The sequence below is a fragment of the Xenopus tropicalis genome, chromosome 10, assembly GCF_000004195.4.
Source record: "Xenopus tropicalis strain Nigerian chromosome 10, UCB_Xtro_10.0, whole genome shotgun sequence".
NCBI lineage: Eukaryota > Metazoa > Chordata > Amphibia > Anura > Pipidae > Xenopus > Xenopus tropicalis.
Genome location: NC_030686.2, coordinates 14,723,378 through 14,748,809, shown reverse-complemented (window position 1 = coordinate 14,748,809; position 25,432 = coordinate 14,723,378). Strand labels below are relative to the sequence as shown.

Genomic DNA, 25,432 nt, shown 5'->3' with positions numbered 1-25,432 from the left:
CCTGTGTATAGTACCTGTGTATAGCGCCTGTGTATAGTACCTGTGTATAGTACCTGTGTATAGTGCCTGTGTATAGTACCTGTGTATAGTACCTGTGTATAGTACCTGGGTATAGTGCCTGTGTATAGTACCTGTGTATAGTACCTGTGTATAGTGCCTGTGTATAGTACCTGTGTATAGTACCTGGGTATAGTACCTGTGTATAGTACCTGGGTATAGTACCTGGGTATAGTACCTGTGTATAGCGCCTGTGTATAGTACCTGTGTATAGCGCCTGTGTATAGTATAAAAAGTTCACTTATAGTTAACAGGAATATATTATGGTGAGCACCCAGCCCGGCAAACATGCCACTGCTATTACACATGTTTTTCTCTTGGGATTATATCATAAGAGACTAGGATTCAGGATTACCCTTGTCTGAGCACGTTAGTCAATAATCGCTCAGTTAGTGGATTCGTTATCTAATGAACTCTCTTTGGGGTGAAGCGAGGGCACCGTTAGACCATGTTCTGCTAAGAGATACAAAAGGATGGCTTGAGGAATATAGATTTAAACAAGCTGTCATGTCATGTGATAATCATGTTGGCTCATTACCAAAACTATTTTGAGGCCCAACATCCCTCGAGGGGGGCAACCCTAGGCTCTGGAAACCTACGGTGTAAAAGCACATGAGGCTTTTAAGGTTTAGTCACTAGTTAGAATGTAACTGTGTAATATGAACCTGTAATCATTTCTATTGAGCCTTGCACTGTAAGTTTTACATGGTATATATACAGCATGTTGTGGCGGTCCCTAAGCTCATGTAAGTGACAGCAGCACAGAGCGTGTGCAGTGAATCAGCAGACAAGAAGATGGCGACACATATACTCATTGCTAGAAGGCTGTGGTTGCCTTGGGCTGGGACAGAAGTATAAAATATAAATTACAGCATTTCCATGTGGGGTGCTGTCAGCCCTCTAGTGAGAAGACTGTAGCTGATCTCTCGTTTTAACCCAGCGAAGTAGGTACAACATTGGATTGGGTGTCCAAGGCCCACTGCGGGGCTGCTGCCCCAGGGGCCCCCACCAGTGTCGGACTGGCCCACAGGGATACCAGGAAAACTCCCGATAGGCCCAGGTGTCAGTGGGCCCTCCTGCTTCTAATTTATAGTCATTCCCTATTTCTCTATGGGAACAAAACAACTAAATATACAGAAGAATATAGATTATAGTATATAGATTATAGTATATAGAAATAAAAAACTAGGAAAATATAAAGACTGAGTAAAAAGTGGATGAAAAATAGTTTGGAGAGTGGGGCCCATTGTCTAGGTTTTCTGGTGGGCCCCTGGGGTCCCAGTCCGACCAGGCCCGGATTTGTGGAGAGGCCACAAAGGCCCAGGCCGAGGGCGGCAAAAGTTTAGGGGTGGCATGCCGCCCCTCCGCAATTAAATTTGTAAATTTTGCTCCTATACGGAGCAATGGGGACCTCTCCCCACTGCACCGTATGGGAGATGTAATGTATGCGCATGCGCAGCTGACGTGGAGGGCGGGTTCGCGCATGCGCTCGCTGTGTGGGGGGGGGCGGGGTTGGCGATTTGCGCATGCGCACAGGGGGAGGCCGGAGGGGGCGGCCTCAGGGCGCCCGCGTCACAAATCCGGCGCTGAGTCCGACACTGGCCCCCACACCCACTCAAGGACCCCAACGGCTCACTCCCCATCAGCTCCTTTCAACCTCCGAGTGCACCTTTGCAAGGGAAGGCGATGGGGGGAAGCAACAGTATTTACAGGTATCAGGGTTGGCTGGGCCCACAAGGACTGGGGAGCACCGTGTTTTTTTGCAATGTCCCGCCAGCCCAGTCCGACCCTGAATAGGTATAATGAAACCATATTGGACATTCACCTGTTTTGCTCCAGCCAGTGGTAATACAAGCCCTGGCCTTAGCTGATATTTGGGGCTCTCTGATTACTTTATTTGGGGGCAAAATACAGACTGTGCACATTAGGGGACACAATGGGCTCTCGTGCACTTTCATGGGCACGGCCAAACCTGTTGGCACTAAGCACTTGTGTTAATTTCATTGTATTTAATTACAACATATTTGTTCCACTGTGGAAATGAAGTGCTCATTATTTCTCTCAGGCTCTGGCTGCCTTATTTATTCCTGTAGACATTCTCCTCCATATTTCACCACAGGATACACCATGATGTCACTGAACTATACAACCAGCCTTTTATTTGTACCTCAGCAGTACAGGGAGCAGCACTACTAGAAACAAAATCTAAATGTAATATGACATCATATCAATAAAGTCTCTACAGCTCCAGTCTTTTGACTATCAGCAGTGCCTCAGACCTACTCAGTAAAGATACGCCTTACAGACGCGCAACCAATTAGGAAACCCCAAAGGTGCGGATTCTCTTAGCACCTCCCAGCGACAACAATTGCAGCCAATGAGCGCTCACCCTGCAGCAAAAAGGGGCGTCGGCACTGAAAGTTAACCCTGCGACGGCAATGGGGGCGGGGCTAAGGCGGTCCCGCCCACGCTGGCTGTGAGGCGTCTCTAGGCTGCGCGCTTCTGTCAGGTTGATGAGCTGAGGGGACTGGGCGAGGAGCTGGAGTTATGGAGGTGAGGAGCTACACAGATACCGCTAGTTATGTGCCACAACTCACCTGTATGACTTATAAAGCTGTGCCAAGGCTTTTATGGTATGTTTTGTGGGAATGTTTACTGGCTGCGAACAGAAACTTCCTTATTTGACACCCCCTGTGTAATAGTAATATCACTATGAGCAGTAGCTCAGCACCTCTGTCATTTCATAAGTGCCAGGTAAATAGTATCTCGCAGAGTCATTCACTATTATATTAGGGTGTTTGACGTCTCTGAGAGCCTGGTGTGTAATAATGGGCTGTCTTGAAATAATGGGGATGGCAGACATTAATACATAGAGTGAATAATTGGACCCCTGCTGTAAAATGTAAGGATATTATAAGCCACTGAGGAGTTAGATGACCATATATATAGATTTCATTGAGTAATGAGACAAATGACATCAATAAGCACTGGTTATAACTGATGACATCACTAAGCACCCTTTATATAGTGAATAAATGAGCGCCTATTGTTTAATATGAGGATATTATAAGTCACCAAGAAGGGGGACGTCTAATATCCTTATGTCTTCAACAGGGGGTACATTCATTATTATAATACATAAGTACCAATGAATCATGTGACAGAAATGACTAAACACCATTATCTAATGACATCACTGAGCACCGTTTTGCAAGGATATGATGCACAGGATATTTATGGTTTTGGTGTATTATAAGAAATATAATACACAAGAGCCATAAATATCCTGTAAATGATATCCTTATATGTGGGGCTTAGTGATGTCATTAGTTATAAGCGGTGCTTAGTGATGTCATTTGTGTTAAATGACTGTGACTGTGTATTATAATAAATAAAGTGCCCCCTGTTGCAAAACATAAGGATATTAGAAGTCACCACAGAGTTTCGTGACCTGTATAAAAGCACTCGGCCTTCCTCCTTGTGATTATATATGGTCATGAAACTCCTCTGTGACTTATAATATTCTTATATTTTATAATAAGGGTACGTTATTCTCTATCATTTACAGGATATTTATGGCTCTTGTGTATAATAGTGATAACCTACTAGTTATGTAATGTAATACATGTGTGTAATACATGACTGCAGATACTGGCTATTAGCTTCCTGTCTGGAAGAGGTTGCCTCTCACTTGGGTGTCTTGCAATAAGGCAAAATAACTGTGTTTAATGTTCTTTCCTTTTTTACAGGTGTTAGTCAGTGGCATAACAACTTGTTGCCAGGCCCCCCCTACGAAAAATCTTCAGAGGGGCCCGGCGCTCAGCAACTGTCCCAGCCCCATGCTTCGCTGCCTCTTTGCCCCACCCCATCTCAAATGCACCCACATGCCTGCTTGTACAGGGAGTGACTATAGAGAAAGCTGACCCCACGGTCCATGAGCCCCCCTGTCCCCCGGGCCCCCCCATGTCTGTAAGGTTTGCTTCCTTTATAGTTACGCCACTGGTGGTAGCTAAAGGCTCAGTGGTGCCCAATGCAAACTTCTTTCTTCTTATAGCACCTGTATCCCCCGTTACCATTGGTTAATGAATCCACATGTGCTCTTGTGAATTGCCCCCTTTGATATTGTAGTGTTTATTTTCTAAAGAAGTAGAAAGTGCAATAACTGACTGTCCATCCCAATTGTGGTAGGGGATGTAGGGGCGGTGCAGCTTCCCTAAGCCCAGCATAGTGTTTCAACAAATTTTAGTTACTTTCCCCCCCCAAACACACATACCAACACATTATTCGCAATAAGGGGATGCAACAAATTCCCTCCAGAGCCCAGTGCAGAGTGCCAAGCAACACAGGTTCTGTTTCCTGGTTCATTAATTAACAGTCACTGTGGATTATGTATAAAAAAAAAGTGAAAGGACAAGAAAACCCTAATTACATTTTTTCTCCAGGTCAGCGAACCTGTATCGAAGAAAATGCATAAGGCTGGGAACTTTCTGTTGCAGGCAAGTCCCATTATCTTACCTGACTTTCCTGGGCATCCCTTACTTTTACAGAAGACTAAAATTGAAAAATGTTAAAATGCTGTGCAAAGGCCATACACAGGTATAAGCTGCTGATTCGGCCTTTCCAGACAGAGTTGGCAGTTTATTGGTCCGTTTATGGGGCCTTCTGATGTGCCTGCCTGACTGATATCTGCCCGAAAATTGTCCAGATATAAAAATGAAGAACCACATTGGCTCGTTAATGCAGTTCTCCCTCTAATGGCCTGCGTTTCCCATCAATGTGATCTGTTTATTTGGCTGAATATCACCTGCCTCAAGGTGGGCATATTAAGGAAGGATCCACTCATTTAAAAATCTCACCAAACAAGCAGATCTTTAAATGTGGTGCTGTTAAAAGTTCCTGGGCCAGTGCGTTTTTTTTCCAAAAAGGAGTGCCAGCCCTAGGAAAAAATTGAAAAAAATTAATTTACTGGAGGGGGTGCAATAACGTATTAACTATCCCTACTCCCACTGTGAATTAGGGTTTCCTTGTCCCATACATTAAATTGCAAAATTAGTTAGGGTAGCACTCTGCATATTTAAGCATTTTTTGTTGCAATAGATGTGTAGCATGAGGGGTAGGTCATTGCAAGTACTATTTAGAAACACTTAATAGACATTGTATCAAATTTTAACCTAATGTTAAATGCTGTGATGTGAAATGTTTCATTTTGGTGCCTACATTTGTGCCTACAGCACAACATAATTTGCTGCTGGTGGTGGCATTTATATGTTTTGCTGCACCCAAGAGCAGCGTATACAGGGAGTATTGGCTTAAGCTTTTCATACATTAAATATGAACTACTAAAAGATTTCTCCAAAATGATTGAGGCGATTGCACTGCACTTGAGCGCCCATCCACAAGATGGCACTAAAACCTTGATGATCATCCATTCCCTGACCCCAAGCAGCACTCCATTAGCATATGAAATAGGTTGTGTTTATTCACTTTTGCCACATATGACAGCTCATTTGAGGATTTTGTTTAGCAGCTCTCCAGTTTGAAATTTTGGCAGGTCTATGGTTGCCAGGGTGCAAATTACCTTACCAACCAGGCAGTGGTTTAAAGGAGAGCCTGGAATATATATGGGAGTGGAACTGAATAGAAAGATAAGTAAAGAAAAGTAGCAATAACTATAAAATTGTAGTCTCAAAGAAGAATAGTTTCTTGGCTTCCGGGGTCAGTGACCCCCATTTAAAGATGGAAACTATTAGAAAGATTAAAAATGTAGACTTAATGGCTCTCTGCACCTCTTCTTCTTAACACTCTCACCTTCTTTCCTTGCTATATTTCAGTAGTGCAAAGAATCCTAAGCCTTAGCATTCTGATTACATGTGGAAACATGTACGAGATGGTTAAGGCTACAATCATACTGTGATGCAGTCACATTTATACGTAGGCCGAGAAACATCCAAACCACTTGCCTCAGCCCACTCCAGTGTTTGTATTAAGAGGCACTGTGACGGCCTGTGTGCAGAAACATGGAGCAGATTTTGGAGTGAAATGTACACACAGGCTGACTGTGTCTGGTAATGCTGACACCAGAGCAGGCACAGACAGGGGGTTTGGCTGTTTCTCACAGGCCAAGATACTGCTCAGTGTGGCTCAGGGGTTTGTGTGCAAATTGTCTAAAGCAGCAAAGCTACTACTGTGTCACTGGCATTCAGTGACCACAATTGCTACAAACCATTATTCCATATTGAAAAGGAATAATGGTTTGTAGTAATTGCATATCACTATCCAGCTGATAATCATCTCTCTCTCTTGTCTTATTAAGCATAAAGACATCTTCAGTGGAAGCAGCCAGTGCTTGAGCTATTCAGGTGGAAATCAGAAACTGATGGAGGGATTTAACAGTAGCCTAGTGTCAGAATCATCTGCATTATTCAGTTACAAATTGCAGGTAATGTATAAGCCATGTCTTCAGTTGAAGTTTTTGTTTAAAGCTGCCCATACACAATAACATCTGCTTGTTTGTTGAGGTTTCCAAATGCAAACAAATGTAATTCTTGGAGATCATCATTGTCACCTGTGCAGACCTGTCAGTAGAGGGACACCTTCCAATAGCATTTTGAAACCTACCTGATAGATATCTGTCTGATTTTCAGAAGTTCATATGACCTTTTCAGGGCACTGAATTCTTTATGTATAGCAGCTTGTTTACATTTAGCTCAGGTTCATCAATTGGTGGCCTGGTGCTGACGGGCATTAACGTGAACAGTCAGTGATGTATGGTTTGAGGTCCTGGGATGGTGCTGTAACTATGTGTATTTGGCATAGTAAGCCAAGATGATGACAAGGTAAGGGGCTGTAGTTGTGGCATAGTGTGTAGAGTAGGGCAAGATAGTGTTGGGGGACAGAGCTGTGTCTTTTACTCTCACACTTCTTTATTTTACAGTTAGAATCTGCAATATGTTCTGACAGTTGATTAGTAAGTGACACATAGAACATCACAAAATGGTTGCTCAAGGTAAAAGACCAATATTTACTGATATATAATATATATAATACACTGGTAAGATTCTTAAATGGGCCACCTTTTTGTGCGTGTATATTTTAATTGTTATAGCACTACTTATGTGCGCAGTGCTGTTCAGCAAAACAATAAATTAATAGAACAAACCTGTTCTGAAGGTGTCATTTGTATTTAATATAATGGTGCATGATGTGACATTATAGCTATTACTTGCTCTGATGAGGTGAAATCAGGAGGAGATGATTAACTAGTGGGTAGCCTTCGTGGCAATGTGGTGAGTTAGTCTATATTGTAGAGCATATTTCACCTGCTCTATTCTCTGAAGAGAGAATAGTTAAGTTGGGTTGAAAAAAGACCAAAATCCTTCAAGTTCAACCCTTCTAAGCAAACCCCAATGCACTCACATAGATCCATACTAACCTATCTATACACTCACATATGTAAACTATATGTATCAACATCAATTCTAACTGTAGATTTTACACAATAACCTTGGATACTATGCTTGTTCAAGAACTCATCCAGGCCCTCAGAACAGAATTACAACATCACTAGGAAGGGCTTCCCCAACCTCACTGCCCTGACTGTGAAAATCCCACTACACTGCTTCAAATGAAAGTTCCATTCCTCTAATTCCCCTGTCTGCCTATAATCCCCTCCAATGTACTTGTACAGAGTAATCATGTTCCCCTCCAAGCGCCTTTTTTCCAGAGAAAACTCCTGCACAAGTAGCAATTCGCAGTTGCACTATGGACACACAGCAAGTTTATTTGTTTGCAGAAGGCAAATATGTTGAGGTAGCACACTAATAACCCATTTTTATTTTGAAAACCATTAGCAAAATACCTGCTTGTCAGAATGAATGTTCCATTGTAGGTGGCCTTTCTTCAGAGAAAACAACTCCATCTTTGACAACCTTTGCTCATAATTTAGTTGTTCCATTTCCTTTACAAGTTTAGTTGCACCTGCCTATTTCTAGATCAATAATAGCCTTCCTGAGAATATAATTGTTTAATGCTGTTTTTTCAGAGCAACAGCATATTAGATGTAAGTCAGAATTGTGACTCTTCAGCCCTTATTGTCCCCTTGGAAAGTTCCAAGAACATAGTTGATGCTTTTCTGTCTTACACACCATGGTCTGCCAGTGGGGAAGAGACACAGCCATCAGGCCACCCTCAAGTCAAGACCAAGTGAGTCCTTGTTTCATACTTAGCATTCAGTCCAGTGATCACTTTAACCTTAATTTGTCAAAGCACTTCCCTATGATATTATGTTGTATATCTAACAATAAAAAAACACAATGGATGCATTTAATTTGAGTTAAGCTGTTATTAGACACTATTTATAATTTTCTTTAGGATTCAAACTGAAAGCTGTGAGAATGGAAGCGAGTCAGATCTCTATGGATTAGTGTCTAACATTCTGGAAGAACCAGACAAAGCACAGCCGTGTTTTGCTGAAGGGTTTGTATTATGATTATAAAGCCAAATTATCATAATGTGAATGTAGGGCAATATTCGTATAAAGGGTAAAAAACAGCAGTTGTAGTCAAATTGTTATTCTGCTAAAAGGGCAGTTTACCTTTATTTTTTAGTATCTGCCTTCATTTTTTATATTTAAGGATCTTGAATTATTTAGCTTTTTGTTCTGCTGTTCTTGAGTTTGGAATTTTACTGAGTCGTCAGCCTGAGGGCTAAGGGGGTTGTACACCTTTAAATAAACTTTTATTATGATGTAGAGAGTGATATTCTGAGACAATTTGCAATTGATCTTCATTTTTTATTATTTGTATTTTTTTAGTTATTTCATTTTCAGTCCAGGAGCTCTCCAGTTTGGAGTTTCAGCAGCTATTTGGTTGCCAGGGTCCAAGTTACCTTGCAACCAGGAAGCAGTTTGGAGGAGAGCCTGGTATATGAATAGAAGAGGGCCTGAATAGAAAGGAAAGTTACCAATCAAACTGTAGCCTCCCAGAGCAATTGTTTTTTCGCTGCTGGGGTCAGTGACCCCCCATTTAAAAACTGCAAAGAGTTGGAAGAAGGAGGCAAATTATTCAAAACTATAATAAATAGAATTCGCCATTCTATAACATACTAAAAGTTAAATTAATGTTGATCTACCCCTTTAACTAAATAAAGGAAGTGCATAGAAAGTGCATAAACAGTTAGAAGTCAAGTTTTACATCTGATATGGTCTATATGTTGTGTTTCTGACAGGGCATGCTCTTCCATTTTAAAATCACTATGGCCAGTTAACACAAACAGGCTTCCTTATCAGCAAGACCTACTTCCAGAAACAAAAAGACAAACAGAGCCATCCATTACATATCAAAATAGGTGCATTACAGATTCCATTCCCTGTCATGGGATGCAAAAACTGGAGGATACATGTCATGGCTTGAGTGGCGTAGGCCAAAGCAGGACTGATAATGTAGGCTATTACAGTGACAACTCTAACATGGCTTTGCAGCAATACTGTTTCCCTCCATCATTTGAATCAACAGAATATCTTAAAGACTATCCACAGAAGGGAACAGATTTATATAATTCTTATAACAGACATTGTAATGATGGTGACATTAGTCAGTATGACATGTTAAATTCTGTGACATGCAAACAAACTAACACCTCAAAGTATGGCATTCAAGATGGCAAAAAGTCACTTAATGAATTATCTGAACTATTTCCTGCGGATAATGATATTTACTCTAGAATATTCCAAGCAAAGCAAGGCTACCAAACAAAAACTGACGATTTTATAACTACTGAACTGAATTATAAATGTACAAAAGACCCCCAAGAACATCCAGCTAACCCTATTGCAAAAGATATGTTTGTGCCTGATTGTAGGCTTGAACCAGACTTTGCACTGACAACACTTGCTCTAGATGGAGGCAGCAGCTATTTTGCAAATAACGTACATAAGATGCAGTCTAAGCACAATGCACATAATTTTACAAGCCTGGCATCTGCTTCTTCAGTGGATGCTGATTCAGTTAGGTCTCCATGGATGAAGAGAAACACTGAGAGTAATACAATGTATTGCAATGGAGGCACAACAATGAGAATTGGCAGTCATTCAGCTATTATTCAGAAAAACTGTGCTCAAAACACTGACTATAGTGCTGCATGTTCACCCTCTTTCACTCCAAATACTGCTTCAGTGTTCCAGAAATACTCCCAAGAGCACACACCAAACGTTGAGTGCAGCTGTTGTACTACAGACAGAAACCAGAAGGACAAAAGAGAAGAAAGTCTGTATAATCTTGTGCCAGGCAAAGAGTTTAAGCTACTTAATAGGTTGCATGAAAACTCCTCATACTCCTATGGTGTATTTGACATTGGAAAGCAGGGCTTCCAAATGAAACCGCATAGCACACAGTGTGATGAATTAGAAAAGAATTTAGAAAACATACAGCAACACCTTCAGGTTCAGGCTGTTAACATCAATAAATGTAACCCTCTTCAAGTCAAATGCTTTTACGGCCCCCTTTTGATGGGTGGTGACACACAGACTAGTGTCATTCATCCAATGCCTTTCACCAATATGAGGTCTTATTTTCCACATCCTTTGGGCCATTCTGTTCTCCCTTTCATTGACTGCTGTGAATCACATCCTTTTGAAGATATTAAGAGACTGAACCCTCGCTTCAAAGATTTGATAAATGGGGAACCACAGTTTTCTACCTTGTCACCAATGTTCGGCATCCGTGAATCGCTAAGGCCCCGGAATGTGTCCTCCAATGAATTACACATTTGCCTGGAAAAGTGTTATGAGCAGTGGCGAGCAATGGTAAAAGAGAGGAAACAGGTAAGACAAGGAAAATAAGAGGAATTTTTCTTTATGAAAAACTTTAAGCTTGCATGGTAAATCATGATTACTTTTATCCAGTTTAATGTATCTTATTCTGAAACTAGAATTAGAAACATTGAAATATTTAGAATAACCTTATTAGGCTGGTGAATGCAACTATATTAGATTTCAGATGCATGTTTTGTAAAAATAACTTTTTTGTCTACAACAATTGCACATTTGCACAGGTTAGGTAAGTATAATAGCCAGTAATTAGTTTTAATTGTTGTAGTAGAGTTAGGGCTCATACTCAAAAGAGTTTCTTCTTGCATTCCCCTGCGGTGGCATTCTCCTGCATTCTACCACAGGAAGGAATGCATTTTATTCTTCTGTATGTGCCTGTACTCACACAGGTGCATGTAAGCGCCAAACGCAGGTGAAACGCAACATGCTGCATTCCACTTTCATTCGATGCTTACACGCTCCTGAGTACACCACGATAGGCTGCATCTGTTCCTTTGGTGAAATGCAGGAAGGATTCACTGCAGGGGAACACAGGAACAAATGCTTGTGAGTACGAGCCCTTGGAATAATGAAAATCAGAGATATCATTTTTTTGGCACTGGTGAAGTGTTTTACTTTTCCTGGTAAATATTGGCCTGTGGCTTTCTTACAGAGAACCTAAAATTTCCATCTACCCTAAAGCATGCATTTGAAATGTAATCCAGCTTTGTAATAAACTGAAACCTACTTGGTTTAGCCACACTTGAAACCAAAACTTGCTTAACTGAATTCAAGCTGTTTGCAGAATTCAGAATACGCAGCTGTTTGAACTTTACTAATTCTTGTTCCTCGGCAGCTCTCTTCCTGGGGATCTTGGTTTTCAAATAAGATTATTAAAAGAATTTCCCACTCAACTGGAAGCAACTTATTCTTCTTAGGGGGGAAATGTAATATAATAGCAGGTTTACGGTTTTCTTCACTTCTAGCAACCCAATTGCAACTAAGCAGTAGGTTACAGAGCACTTGCGCCTGTCAGTACTGTATGTAACACCTACCATAGGCAGATGGTTGGCCAGGGACCCTGCTGAATATTGGGACTATTGGTACTCCCTAGCTTGTGATTATGAATGACTTGCAAGCTAGTGGGCATCCAAGGGGACACCTACGCACTGCCCCCAATGTTCCCTTCATGAATACAGCACTACCAAGTTGCAGGCATTCAGTGGAGAAGTGCAGGTCTTTGTGCTGAATTCTGGAGTGCAAAAAAATATGGGCCCTTATGGGCTTTAAGGGGGGAAAGGGAGCAAAGTACAAAAATATGGGGCTTTGTGCCCATTTTTGCACTGTATCGTCTGCCCAGCACTTTGTTTACATGGCTTATTCCAGATATTTCTGTATTTAGTTAATTAGGTTACATAGTAACATTGTAGAAGTGGTTGAAAACTATCATGCATCAGGTTTAACCTTGTTAGATAAACCTGATCTAGAGGAAGGCGGAAAAAAACTGCAGCCTCTACAGTTTGCCTCAGAGGGTATATAATAATCCTCACTCCAAAATGGCTTTTAGACAAATCCCTGGATTAACTAAGTACTGAGAGCTAATTTCAGTTATTTCAATAACTTTGTATTTTCTCACCTTCTAAAAGGACATCCAGCCCTTTTTTTTTTTTTTTTAAAACAAATGTATCTGGCAGCCTTGGGTAGAAAGTTCAACAATTTCACAGCTTTAACTGTAAAAAATTCTTTTCACATAATGAGATGGAATTTCCATCTTCTAATCAGAATGGTGCCGTCATATCCGCTAAAAGGACGTGCTGGTGAATAAAGCATCAGAGCATTTATTGAATCATCCCCTTTTATATTTGTAATAATAAGTAACCATAGCCCTTTAGCACCTCTTCTCCAATGTGAACAATCTCAACTTTGCCAGTCTTTACTCAGAACGGAGACCTACCATACCTTTTATTAGCTTTTTAGATGGGGCCTTATCAGTGGTGTGTAAAGAGGGAGATGACCCTCTCCTCCTATGAATCTATGGGGTTGATTCACTAAAGGTCGATAAGCGTTATCACATGGTTTTTTGCGTTCAAATTGACGCGATAAATAACAACCGATTCGTCAAAGTAATTTTGCATGTGTTAAATCGTGCGCTACTGCAATGCGTTAATTTTAATGCATGCGTTAAAGGAGAAGGAAAGTCTAAGTCACTTGGGGGTGCCAAAATGTTAAGCACCCCCAAGTGACTTAAATCTCCTACCTTTTACCAGGGTAGCTGCGATCACCTCTTTCTTCCTGCTTCACGTGCGCACGAATAAAAAAGCCCAACTTAAACTATTAAGTTGGCTTTTCACTCTACTGCACATGCGACTGTCCCGGGAATTTGCCGGCAGTGCAAATACGGAAGGAGGAAGCGCATCGCTACAGGTACCCCGGGCTGGTGCAATTTTCTCCTAACAGGGGCACCGGCCCGGGGTAAAAGGTAAGCGATTAAAGTCACTTGGGGGTGCCTAACATTTTGGTAGTATGTGCCAATGTACCAATTTGTATAATCGGACTTATTTATTGTTTCAGGCAGAACTTATTCTTTCAGCAAACTATACAGGCAAAAAGGTCTCGAGCACTAACAACACCGCAATCCCAAGGCTCTGTGCCAACCCTTCTAGAGTTGACCGACTGATTGTGGACCAGCTACGTGAACATGCCAGGGTAGGAAAGATACATATTCCTTTTTTAATATGGAAGAACCTGTGCATCAAATATGCAGGTATCACTTTTTATCTATATTTTTATTTTAACACATTTTTAACACTTTTTTAATGCTATTTTTTTCTTTTTCTATTTTTTTACTTAAATAATACTTTTACTTTTACTTAAATAAATAATACACCCTCCCTATTTACTGAAATTAAAATACTGTATTCCCCTTTCAAACTTTTGTATTCCAACTAGCCTCTCACTCTGATGAGTACTGCTCATTAACTTTTGCTTGCCACTGTTTGGCAACTATATCAGTCTGCATCAGTGAAGTCTTTTGGCACAGTAGGGGGGGGATTTAAGGTAGTAACAGGCACCAGTAGTGGTTTACAGAGCAGAAAGCAGTGTGAGTAGTGTAAAAAAAGGCCGCACTCAGCCATTTTTTGCAGTTTGCACCCTGCATCCTGCCTTTCCTGTATTGCTTTAGGATTTTGACTCTGTATTCGTGGGGGAAGCAGCAGGTCTCTGCATTCCAAAATGGAGCCCATTTTGGAGTGCAGAGACCTGCGGCTTCCCCCACAAGTATAGCATTGACTTCATTAATCAGCGACGTATTGGTCAGGGGGAAGCTTGGAGATGCCCACTCATTCCCTAGCTTGTGCGTTATGCAAATCATTCAGACCAACATGAGGAGCAGAGTGCCGATTACTAAGTGAGCACTAACAGGCTCAATCTTGTGCCCCTAAGCGCTTTTGCACATGCTCGTAATTTAAATTACTCCTAATATGAATAACCACACCCAGGGGTAGATACAGGGAAAAGTTAGAGCTGTTGGAAGCCAAAGGAGGATGCTTGGAACTGGCAGATATGTTAGTTGGGGCAGTTCTGTCTCCAAAGGATAGACCAAGGCCAACACCAGAAACAAGGTACTGCAACTAACATTCACTATAGTTTGCTGCCTCAGGTCTCAGAGAGGGAAATAGGAAAGCTATAATGGGGCATCCCTAGCTTAGCTTAAAGGGCAGTGCCATTTGAATATTTAAACAGTTCTCTGTTGTATTTGTTCCCCAATTTCTAAAAATATAAAAAGCAAGCATATACAGTGGCTTGCAAAAGTATTCGGCCCCCTTGAACTTTTCCACATTTTGTCACATTACAGCCACAAACATGAATCAATTTTATTGGAATTCCATGTGAAAGACCAATACAAAGTGGTGTACACGTGAGAAGTGGAACGAAAATCATACATGATTCCAAACATTTTTTACAAATAAATAACTGCAAAGTGGGGTGTGCGTAATTATTCAGCCCCCTGAGTCAATACTTTGTAGAACCATCTTTTGCTGCAATTACAGCTGCCAGTCTTTTAGGGTATGTCTCTACCAGCTTTGCACATCTACAGACTGAAATCCTTGCCCATTCTTCTTTGCAAAACAGCTCCAGCTCAGTCAGATTAGATGGACAGCGTTTGGGAACAGCAGTTTTCAGATCTTGCCACAGATTCTCGATTCGATTTAGATCTGGACTGTGACTGGGCCAGTCTAACACATGGATATGTTTTGTTTTAAACCATTCCATTGTTGCCCTGGCTTTATGTTTAGGGTCGTTGTCGTTGCTGGAAGGTGAACCTCCGCCCCAGTCTCAAGTCTTTTGCAGACTCCAAGAGGTTTTCTTCCAAGATTGCCCTGTATTTGGCTCCATCCATCTTCCCATCAACTCTGACCAGCTTCCCGGCCCCTGCTGAAGAGAAGCCCCCCCAGAGCATGATGCTGCCACCACCATATCTGACAGTGGGGATGGTGGGTTCAGAGAGATGTGCAGTGTTAGTTTTCCGCCACACATAGCGTTTTGCATTTTGGCCAAAAAGTTCCATTTTGGTCTCATCTGACCAGAGCACCTTCTTCCACATGTTTGCTGTGTCCCCCACATGGCTTGTGGCAAACTGCAAACTTCTTATGGTTTTCTGTTAACAATGGCTTTCTTCTTGCCACTCTTCCATAAAGGCCAACTTTGTGCAGTGCCCGACTAATAGTTGTCCTATGGACAGATTCCCCCACCTGAGCTGTAGATCTCTGCAGCTCCCCCAGAGTCACCATGGGCCTCTTGGCTGCATTTCTGATCAGCGCTCTCCTTGTTCGGCCTGTGAGTTTAGGGGGACGGCCTTGTCTTGGTAGGTTTACAGTTGTGCCATACTCCTTCCATTTCTGAATGATCGCTTGAAAAGTGCTCCGTGGGATGTTCAAGGCTTTGGAAATCTTTTTGTAGCCTAAGCCTGCTTTAAATTTCTCAATAACTTTATCCCTGACCTGTCTGGTGTGTTCTTTGGATTTCATGGTGTTGTTGCTCCCAATATTCTCTTAGACACCCTCTGAGGCCGTCACAGAGCAGCTGTATTTGTACTGACATGAGATTACACACAGGGGCACTCTATTTAGTCATTAGCACTCATCAGGCAATGTCTATGGGCAACTGACTGCACTCAGACCAAAGGGGGCTGAATAATTACGCACACCCCACTTTGCAGTTATTTATTTATAAAAAATGTTTGGAATCATGTCTGATTTTCATTCCACTTCTCACATGTACACCACTTTGTATTGGTCTTTCACGTGGAATTCCAATAAAATTGATTCATGTTTGTGGCTGTAATGTGACAAAATGTGGAAAAGTTCAAGGGGGCCGAATACTTTTGCAAGCCACTGTATATATATATATATATATATATATATATATATATATATATTGTAAACAAATATCCCGCACTCACAGGGCTTATGAAAACAAAAAATATTTATTGGCAAGTGACTAGTCACTTGCCAATAAATATTTTTTGTTTTCATAAGCCCTGTGAGTGCGGGATATTTGTTTACAATATCTATGCTTTTTGACATTCTGCACCCAGGCATTTGTTGCCTTTTGATACGTGAGTGCCAGATCTTTGAGTCTTTATATATATATATATATATAGCAAGACAGTGAGCTTCACACACCAGGACTTGGCGTGGGTTTTTTCCGAGGAAGAGCACAGTTAGGGCTCTGGCACACGGGGGAGATTAGTCGCCCGCGACAAAACTCCCTGTTCGCGGGCGACTAATCTCCCCGAGTTGCCATGACCCGCCATCCCACCGGCGAACATGTAAGTCGCCGGCGGGATGGCAGACGCGGCGGCGCGATTTCGCGCAAATCGCCGAAATAGACTCGAGAGTCTTTTTCGTCGATTTCCTGAAATCGCCCCGCCGCGTGTGCCATCCCGCCGGCGACTTACATGTTCACCGGCGGGATGGCGGGTCATGGCAACTCGGGGAGATTAGTCGCCCGCGAACAGGGAGTTTTGTCGCGGGCGACTAATCTCCCCCGTGTGCCAGAGCCCTTAGTGCTCGAAACGTTGGATTTCTTTGCTTAAATAAACTTATCATTTTTTTGCCAAGTCCTGGTGTGTGCAGCTCACTGTCTTGCTTTATATGTTTTTGCTAGTACCCTGGGCATTTGAACTTCAATAGGGTGTGCTCCGTTTGTTCCTGTATATATATATGTGTGATCCAGTTCTCTCCAATCCTTTTTGTTTCATTCAAAAACACAGGTTATTTTGCTATCTTAACTTAGATTAACTTAATATCTTTGTACAGAGTTGGTAAATGTGCTGTATATTACATGTACTGGCAAATCCAAAATTCTTACAGGTTGTAACGCTGCTGGGGAAAATGGAGCGCCTACGTATTTCCCCACTGCATGCTAACATCTCCACAGCACTCGACCGCCAGTTGGAGGCAATCCACATTACACAGGTGCACCGCAGGGAAGAAATTAATAACGCATCAAATCGCCAGCGTCAGGAGGAGAGAGGTAATAAAGCTTGGTAAACAGATTAGTTTATATTTCTTGGTACTTGGTAAATATTTACTGAAGACATATAGTATACAGCATTTTTTAGCCGAATCCCGAACTGGATTCGGTGCATTCCTAATATCCAACTGCAAAACGTTCACAGAATCTAGATTAGTCTGGGGGCTCAGCAAATGAACAACAATGGCAGAAATTCTTAGTGAAGGAAAATAATAGTCTTGGGACTGGAAAGAAGCATCATGTTTCAGAAGAATGAAATGAGAAGAATGAATGAGATGCTCTAAATATTTTTACTAAGAACAGACTTCCAAATATCCCCCAGAGGGTCAAGGAGGGGTGGAGCACTAAATCCTTCCCTACAACTATGAGAAAGTATATTAATGCAGAGTATTTTAATCATGGAAAAGTCATTCATCATAAAAGGCTAAATGGGATGCAATTTCATTCAGCATATGCAATAATAAGGAAACACTAGGGGGCACATTTACTAACCCACGAACGGGCCGAATGCGTCCGATTGCGTTTTTTTCGTAATGATCGGTATTTTGCGATTTTTTCGGAAATTATCGCGACTTTTTCGTTACCAATACGATTTGTGCGAAAAAACGCGAGTTTTTCGTAGCCATTCCGAAAGTTGCGCAAAATCTGGCGATTTTTTCGTAGCGTTAAAACTTGTGCGAAAAGTCGCGACTTTTCGCGCAAGTTTTAACGCTACGAAAAAATCGCGTTTTTTTGCGCAAATCGTATTGGTAACGAAAAAGTCGCGATAATTTCCGAAAAGTCGTAAAGGCGCCGAAAAAATCGCAAAAAATACGAAAAAGTCGCAAAATGTTCGTTTTCCAATCGGAATTTTTCCAATTCGGATTCTAATTCGTGTCTTAGTAAATCAGCCCCTAGGGGTCATTTACTTATCAAGTGTGCACCTGGGTGCCGGCAGGCAGCATTGTTGTATTCTGCACACCAGAAAAAAATCTATCAGGGAGGTAATGTAATTAAAAAACATTTTTATTTACCAGGTCATTATACAGCAACAATATTGCATTTGTAAAAGAATCACAATATCCATTAATTAACAAATCAATACATACCACCTAAGCGTTCGCTTGACAAAGGCGTTTGAGCCGAAACGTTGGGGTATTCTCTCATCCAGTATCTGCCTTCATTTCCTTTTTCAGTTTTTCACTGGTATGTATTGATTTGTTAATTGATGGATATTATGATTTTTTTTTACAAATGCAATATTGTTGCTGTATAATGACCTGGTAAATAAAAATGTTTTTTAATTACATTACCTCCCTGATAGATTTTTTTCTGGTGTGCAGGGTATATTTGTGGGTTTAGTTGGTATATGCAATCCTCTTATGGGGGGATTTAAAACCCTGGCACCTAAATTTCTATATATTTTTTTGATTGTTTCTTTAAAGGGCAAGTGTATCTTAGCCCGGTGTGCCCTCCGTTACTCTAAATTCAGCATTGTTGTATTCCACGAGACCTCTGAAACGAAGCACATAGACCTGCAGCTATTCTGCAATAGATGCATTCACTTTGCTCGCTGCCTTGGAGGTCACAATTACCCTTTTTAGCTTCATGAATACCTACCCCTTCCTGCAAAGAAAGGTAAAAAGCATCAGTTGCTTAGGATAGGGTTCTTGGCAAACTTATCAGGTTTAGAATGAGCATGTACAATGGCATGGATGATGGTCTGTTCAAAAGGGCATCTCTATGGCTTTCTGTGACTTTATTTTGTGTTTAGTAGAGCTCACTCCTCTGTGTGTAGTAGCTAGATTGTAACTGATAAAACCAGTGATGAATCAGTTAAGCATGGAGAGAGCTCCACCTACAGATCAGCGCAAATCATTGTCGGTTTATTTCACCAAAAGACAAATTAGTTCCAAAATTGTTTAATAGTAGCTCTTCCCACTCCCATCCCCAGTCTCACCAACAGCAGTACATTCTCAAGTAAATCTAGCCCTGTCTTTACATTTAATAAATCACTGACTTAACAATGGCTACTCTGTGAGCAGGAAAGAAGCTAGCCCCTCCATAGTTTTTCAAGAGAAGTGGTTTATGACTTTCTAATGGCTAATAAACTGGATGTCAAGACTGATATGTTGAAGAAGTTCTTCAGACTGCTTCTCCTCCCACAGATTAGAGGAATGGAACTTTCATTTGAAGCAGCGTATGGGGGTTTTCACAGTGAGGGCAGTGAGGTTGGGGAATGCCCTGCAGTGTTGTGTGACAGATTCTGTTAATGTCTATAAGAGGGGCTGGATGAGTTCTTGAACAAGCATAGTGTCCAAGGCTATTGTGTCTAAACGCTACAGTTAGTATTAGTGTTGTTATATATGGTGTATAAACAGGTCGGTGTGGGTCTATGTGTGTGCGTTGGGGTTTGCTTGGAAGGGTTGAACTTTATGGACTCAATGGACTCTTTTTTCAACCCAGCTTAACTATGTAACTATGTAATAAGCTAAGCGATGTCGCCAAGCGAGCGGATCTTCACCCGATATCCCCACCTACGGGTGGGCGATATCGGGTAGCAAGGGACTTAAAAAAAAATAATCCGATCGTTTGGCCCCAGGGCATTACATTTGAGCTTATGGGGCAGTCGGTTCGGGGACCGCATCAACGAGCCGATGCGGTCCCCGATCCGACTGGATTTTCCAACCTGGCCGATCGAGATCTGGCCAATTTCAGGCCAGATATCGGTCGGCCAGGCCGCTCTGTTCTGCCCATAGATTAGCTGCCGAAGGGGACCGATATCGGCAGCTATAGTCGGCCCGTGTATGGGGGCCTTAATTGCTGATTGGTTTCCCTGGGCAACATCACCTGTAATGCTTCACTCCACTTTTTACACAGCATGATAAATATACCCCAGAATGTTTAACCCTGAAGGTCGACACTGGAAGCCAGCACAAGGTCAGACGTGTCAGTCAAGAGTCCAAGACAGTGGAACATCCGTGGCTTGCTTATGTTAGCAGCAGGGCAAACTGATCCAAAAATAAGCCAGGGTGTTGTCATCAGTGTGTGCTAGTCTAAATCCACTTTTGACACTTTTCATAATGCATTTTTACTCTGATTACTGACCAATGAAAGTCTGTTAATGTAAATTCCATTTAGTGCTGTAAATCTGAAAACTGTTGGTTTGTGCAGAGCTTCACCTTGCATGCTTAAAGAGCATAATATAATATAGTGTCTTACTTTTTACATTTTATGAAGTAAACATATTGTTTTTTTCCCCACAGATGTCATTGCCCTCGCTTCCTCTGTCAAAAATCTGTCAGCAGCTACGCGCAAATCACGGACAGCTTTATGGTGCGCTCTCCAGATGACTCTGCCCAAAACAGTGTACGCTAGCAAGGTAGATCCGAAAAAGGCTGTGCCAAATACGGCAAATCACCAGGAAGAGGAATAACTGCCATGCTCAGTTCATGTTTGTGTTCACTCCTTATTAAAGTATTGTGAAGATGGAATGTGACAATTACACACTTTTTAGTACCAGTGTTGGTATGTGACATTTGTTTAGTTGAAACAAAAAGAAAAAGTATTTAAAAATTGCCAAAGCAGATAGATTAGTCAAAAGGTTCCCTATTTACCTGTAGATTAATGATAAATGTTAATGAATTATTTTCTCATAGAGGAAACATCATTCAGGTGAATACTGAAGGGGTATCTGGTGGGTTTGGTTTGTGTTTTAGTTTCCATGCCATTTTTACCCCAGAATTTCCATCTTGTCCTGGTGGGTATTCCAATATCTTTTTGAGAAGGGTTAAATTCAGTAAAAAAAAGTCGTACTAAAGTTGCACCACAGAAAATATCAGGGCCTCAGTGGCCCTTTACATTATTTGGCCACATGTTTTTTTTTCAATATATGAGTAGCGCAGTGCTGATGTAGTACAGGCTGAACAGGAAGCAAAGTAGTAGCGCGTGTTGCATCATTCTTACTTTGTGCACGTACCATTGGTTCCACACCAGCACTGCACTACTAATGCAAGGTAGGAAATTAATGACGGGCAACAATGTGCCAGTGCCCTAAAAAATAGCCACCAGATCTAGTCTGCATTCAATATTTTGGCATATACATTCAACTGAGGTTTTATTTTAATTAATGTATTGCTTACTTTAACGTCATATATTATTTAACAATATATTTATAAGTAATTTATTGCACCGTGTGACTAGTTGTTGGGGTGCTCTGCTCTAATTAGAACACAACGTTCAGCTGCTTTATTTGGGTGAAATCCCCCCTGCTCTTCCTAGTCCAAAAAATATCTGGTATGGAAAGTTGTGGGAAATGTTTTTATGATAAGTATGTGTATGCGATGAAATTCAGGCAATTCTGTCACTGATTCTCACTTGTTCTGCTTCAGTGAATTCACTAGGCAGGGAAGTATTATTGCCATGTTTGATTGGTCACCACACAGAGCTAGAGGTTAGGTTCATAAGAGGCTAAAGGGTTTAAATGTTTAGAAAAATGCATACGAAATGTAACTGAATGTAAGTTACTTTCTGCTTAACATTAATAAACTTACCCTTGTTCAAGTTCACAACTAGTGGCGTCTTCTTTACATTGTACCGTACATTGTGGGGAAAAAATTGTTTACTTGTTTTTAGTCTAAATTTCCACCAGTAAACATCTTCGTTGCTGTGATGTTAACATTTCTCCCTTTGTATATCTCTATACCATGGGGAAACAAGGCATAGAAGTTAACCTTGAACTTCTTAAAAGCTGGTTGCGCTTGCTTTGCTGTATGAGGCATAATGTACCAAGTGCGGGTTGAATTGCCGCACAGGAGCCCTGGAATTATTGGTGCTTTGAGGTGCTTTTACTTCCAGGGCTCCCTTAGCATGTTGTGCTGCATTGTCTGGGATATGTACGCTCTCCTTAACCTCCGCATAGACTCACGGGTAGACCGGTGTTAGAGCAAAAGATTTTATTTCATAGTTGTACTCTATTTACAACAGCTCTGGTGCAAAAGGAACAAGGCCAGAATGACAGTACCAAAGATATTCTTGTATATTGATCATTTTCTGCATGGAGCCAGCCGCAGTATACAGAGAAGCAAAGGATCTTGAAAGCCAGTGCCGCTCAACATAAATTTCTTTCTAAGCACAGCTTATATGTACCTATTGGGAAAGCCCTTTGAATTGGAAACTATAAAATTCTGATATGGAGTGCATACTATCTGCCAGAGCAGTGTAAAGGTGGCCATACACATGTAGATTTGTAAAAGCTTTTTTTTTGTTATTGTACAACCAAGCTTTAATCATTTACAAGTACAATTTGTCTATCAATGAGAACAGCCATTTCAAGTGATATCGTCTGGTTAAAGGCCAAAGTAGAAGAGAATGTGACCTATTCGTATACACTGCATACTCGTCCTTTCGTATCCACTTGCAAACAATTTTGTAATGTCCTATGGACAATGTATGCTGCATTGTACAGTTTCCTTTTTTTCAGTTTTTGGTTGTTGTTGTACAACGGAAAAAAAATAAAATAAGTTTAAAAATACTTGATATCTTTTTGATTTTTACTGCTGTAATATTGAAATGAACGTTCATACCAAAGAATGAATGATCGGTACATGTGCAGTTTCCATTTTAAGTGATCCAAATCTGTACATCCCATCAACGGACACATTTCATCGTTTACAGACGAACATTTTAAAACCTGCCTAATCCATTTTCTGACCGATCGTTCGGTGCACACCATCCTTAGGATGATTTGCAGATTTTGTCGAATTGCAAAGAAATTGTCCGTTAAGTATAGAAAAATCGTTACGGGTATGGCCAGCTTAATACTACACAGAGATGCAGCGAGCACTTTATCTACAAAGTTGCCATATATAAATGTTCCTTTATCAGGCCTGCTATATAGACCCCACCAAAGACTCACAGTCTGTCCAGTGTATCAGGAAAATACATTCTTGTATAGTGTCCAGTAATCATTTATTTTCTTCCAGTATCTGTAAATGTCACAGAATAATATTTTTAGAGATCTGACAGTCAATGGCAAAACTGTCTCAACCTTTAGCCCCCACTTTAGGGTTGAGAAATGATGGAGAAATGTACATAACCTAAGCGACAAGCTCTGTAGCGGTGCCACGATATTCAGCACCTTCTTTCATAATGAGATCATCGGAGAGCGCATTTCATTGCCTCTAAATCTGTCAACCTCTATTCCAGAATAAGGATAATCTGAAATCCCACAGTAGTGTCACGTGATCATCGCAACTCCAACCATTCCAGTGTATAAAATCATATTAGCCCCCCAAGCCCCCTTTCCAGTGTCACATGATGAATTTTCTTCTATATTATAATATACTCCAGTGTCATTGGATATTCTGTACCACCAACTTCCAGTTTTTTGCTTCCAGTTCCAGTGTCAAAGGAAAATCTGTACCCTTGAAAGAGAATCAGCTTTTCTCATCTTCAGTAGCAGGGGAGAATCAGTACCAGTGTAAATACCCCTCATAAAGTATATTTCTGGAAAAACTATTTCCTTCTGTTATAGTGTCTCAAGAAAATCGCGGCCAATCAAGTTTGATTGCCGTAGTACAAAAAAAATATGTCCCATTCGTTTACCCTAGCCCCATTGTCCAGTGTCACAGTGAGGTGGCACTACACAGCTTCAGGCCACAGAGGTCTCAGTAGTATCTAGCTGTCTCTTTCCAGCTGGTGACCCAATGCTTCTGGCTGTATGGAATCCCAGAGCAGAGTCCCTGCCTCTCTTCCAGTGGGACACACACAGCGTAGTGAGTCTTAACTAAGTTATAATATCCAACACGGTGGAAAAATCCAATCTGAAAAAAAGAAATCGGATTATGTAGAATTATCAACAAAGGGGAAAATGAAACAGAAGAGGAGAGATAACATGCTAGAGAGAGACAGTACATATAAGGAGGTTACACTGGAAAAAAAAGGAATTTAGCACAAACAGTACTTGTAATAAAAACTGTAGAAATAACAGACAAGAGTAACACTTTATATTAGACTGAGCACAACTGTATGAATATAGAAAAACACACAAAATTATTTCAGCTGCTGGCTGCACACATGGCAAGCCAACCAATCAGCCAGATCAGTAAAATATGGACACGCAAATGGATGGCCAGACTGCACCAATCTTATTAAATGGCCTAAAGGCCTATGGGTCACCTCACTGTACAGAATAGTGGGTTCTAGGTTGGATGATACTTCTGTACACACATCGCTGAAGCGTATTGGTTACCCATATTTTCAGTTCTGGTACCACACTTCCATTTGCTGAACACTTGTTTTGAGCTGAACAAGTTGGCTTGCCTGTAAACAGCCTTAGTAAAAAAGTTAGATAGAAAACTAGAAGTGACTCAGTAAGGGTCCTGGAAAGTTGTGAGTTGACACTCATAGCCTGGTTACCCGAGGGGGAGGGTCAGGGGTCAGAGGTTGAACTCAGTTGTCCTGGGTTAAGCGTTCTGTCTCCGATGGCTGCACCTTCATTTCAGCTTTTTGACCTCTGACCTCATACATGGCGCGGGTGTTGGCCCTCCGGAAGAATCCACACTAAAAAGCACGATATTGGTCAGGGGCCAACCAGAGCCCAAAGAAGATTTTAGAAAAATTAGACTGGAAGTTAGAGCTCTGTTAAGTTATATTACGTAGCTGCTGCAGTAAAAAGAAGTGATCCGAAAGCAGGAGAAGTTGAACCCAAACGCCAGAGATTGTGGTTAGCAGAGGTGAAAGCTTCAGTTTTCAGAGGAGATATTGTTAGATCAAGGAAGAGAAAATTAATTCAACCTCAATCGACTGAGCAAACAAGGTAGTCCTGCCTATGGTCAGTTTCTGGCTACTGTGTTATACTGGGCTTGCACTGCAAGACACTACTATCTGAAACAGTGTAAGAGATTGGAAAATCAACAGTATAGCTGCCTGATCATAAGCTGGATCAAAGGCAAAGATGCAACATTTCTCACCAAACACCTCATCAAAGCTTACAAGAAAAAGATAGTGAGGTCAAAGGTGCATTTTAAAATGCAGGACATATCTGCTTCTGGT

At 41.3% G+C, this 25,432-nt stretch overlaps 2 protein-coding genes across 4 annotated transcripts in view; one reads left to right on the top strand and one right to left on the bottom strand.

The window, feature by feature from the left end:
• The first annotated feature begins 2,493 nt into the window (after positions 1-2,493).
• On the top strand, positions 2,494-21,945 carry LOC116407919 (meiosis-specific coiled-coil domain-containing protein MEIOC-like). Of its 3 annotated transcripts, XM_031894189.1 has the most exons (9): positions 2,494-2,610; positions 4,500-4,553; positions 6,371-6,496; positions 8,099-8,259; positions 8,428-8,532; positions 9,283-10,876; positions 13,433-13,567; positions 17,236-17,398; positions 20,644-21,945. In XM_031894189.1, exons 1-9 carry the CDS (start codon positions 2,605-2,607, stop codon positions 20,811-20,813), a joined length of 2,514 nt encoding a protein of 837 aa, XP_031750049.1. In that variant the 5' UTR covers positions 2,494-2,604; the 3' UTR covers positions 20,814-21,945. The 3 variants fall into 3 exon arrangements, with proteins under 3 accessions (XP_031750049.1, XP_031750050.1, XP_031750051.1); XM_031894190.1 differs by lacking the exon at positions 4,500-4,553 and having other exon boundaries at positions 2,518-2,610; XM_031894191.1 differs by lacking the exon at positions 4,500-4,553 and having other exon boundaries at positions 2,518-2,690.
• Positions 21,946-22,317: 372 nt separating this feature from the next.
• Positions 22,318-25,432, bottom strand: part of itga3 (integrin subunit alpha 3) — a 36,083-nt gene continuing 32,968 nt past the window's right edge. The window contains exons 25-26 of the mRNA XM_004918608.4: positions 24,797-24,940; positions 22,318-24,201 (exon numbers count right to left, since the gene is read on the bottom strand). Of these exons, the coding sequence (XP_004918665.2) occupies positions 24,830-24,940 (111 nt within the window). The 3' untranslated portion in view covers positions 22,318-24,201; positions 24,797-24,829. The remainder of the gene's footprint in view (positions 24,202-24,796; positions 24,941-25,432) is intronic.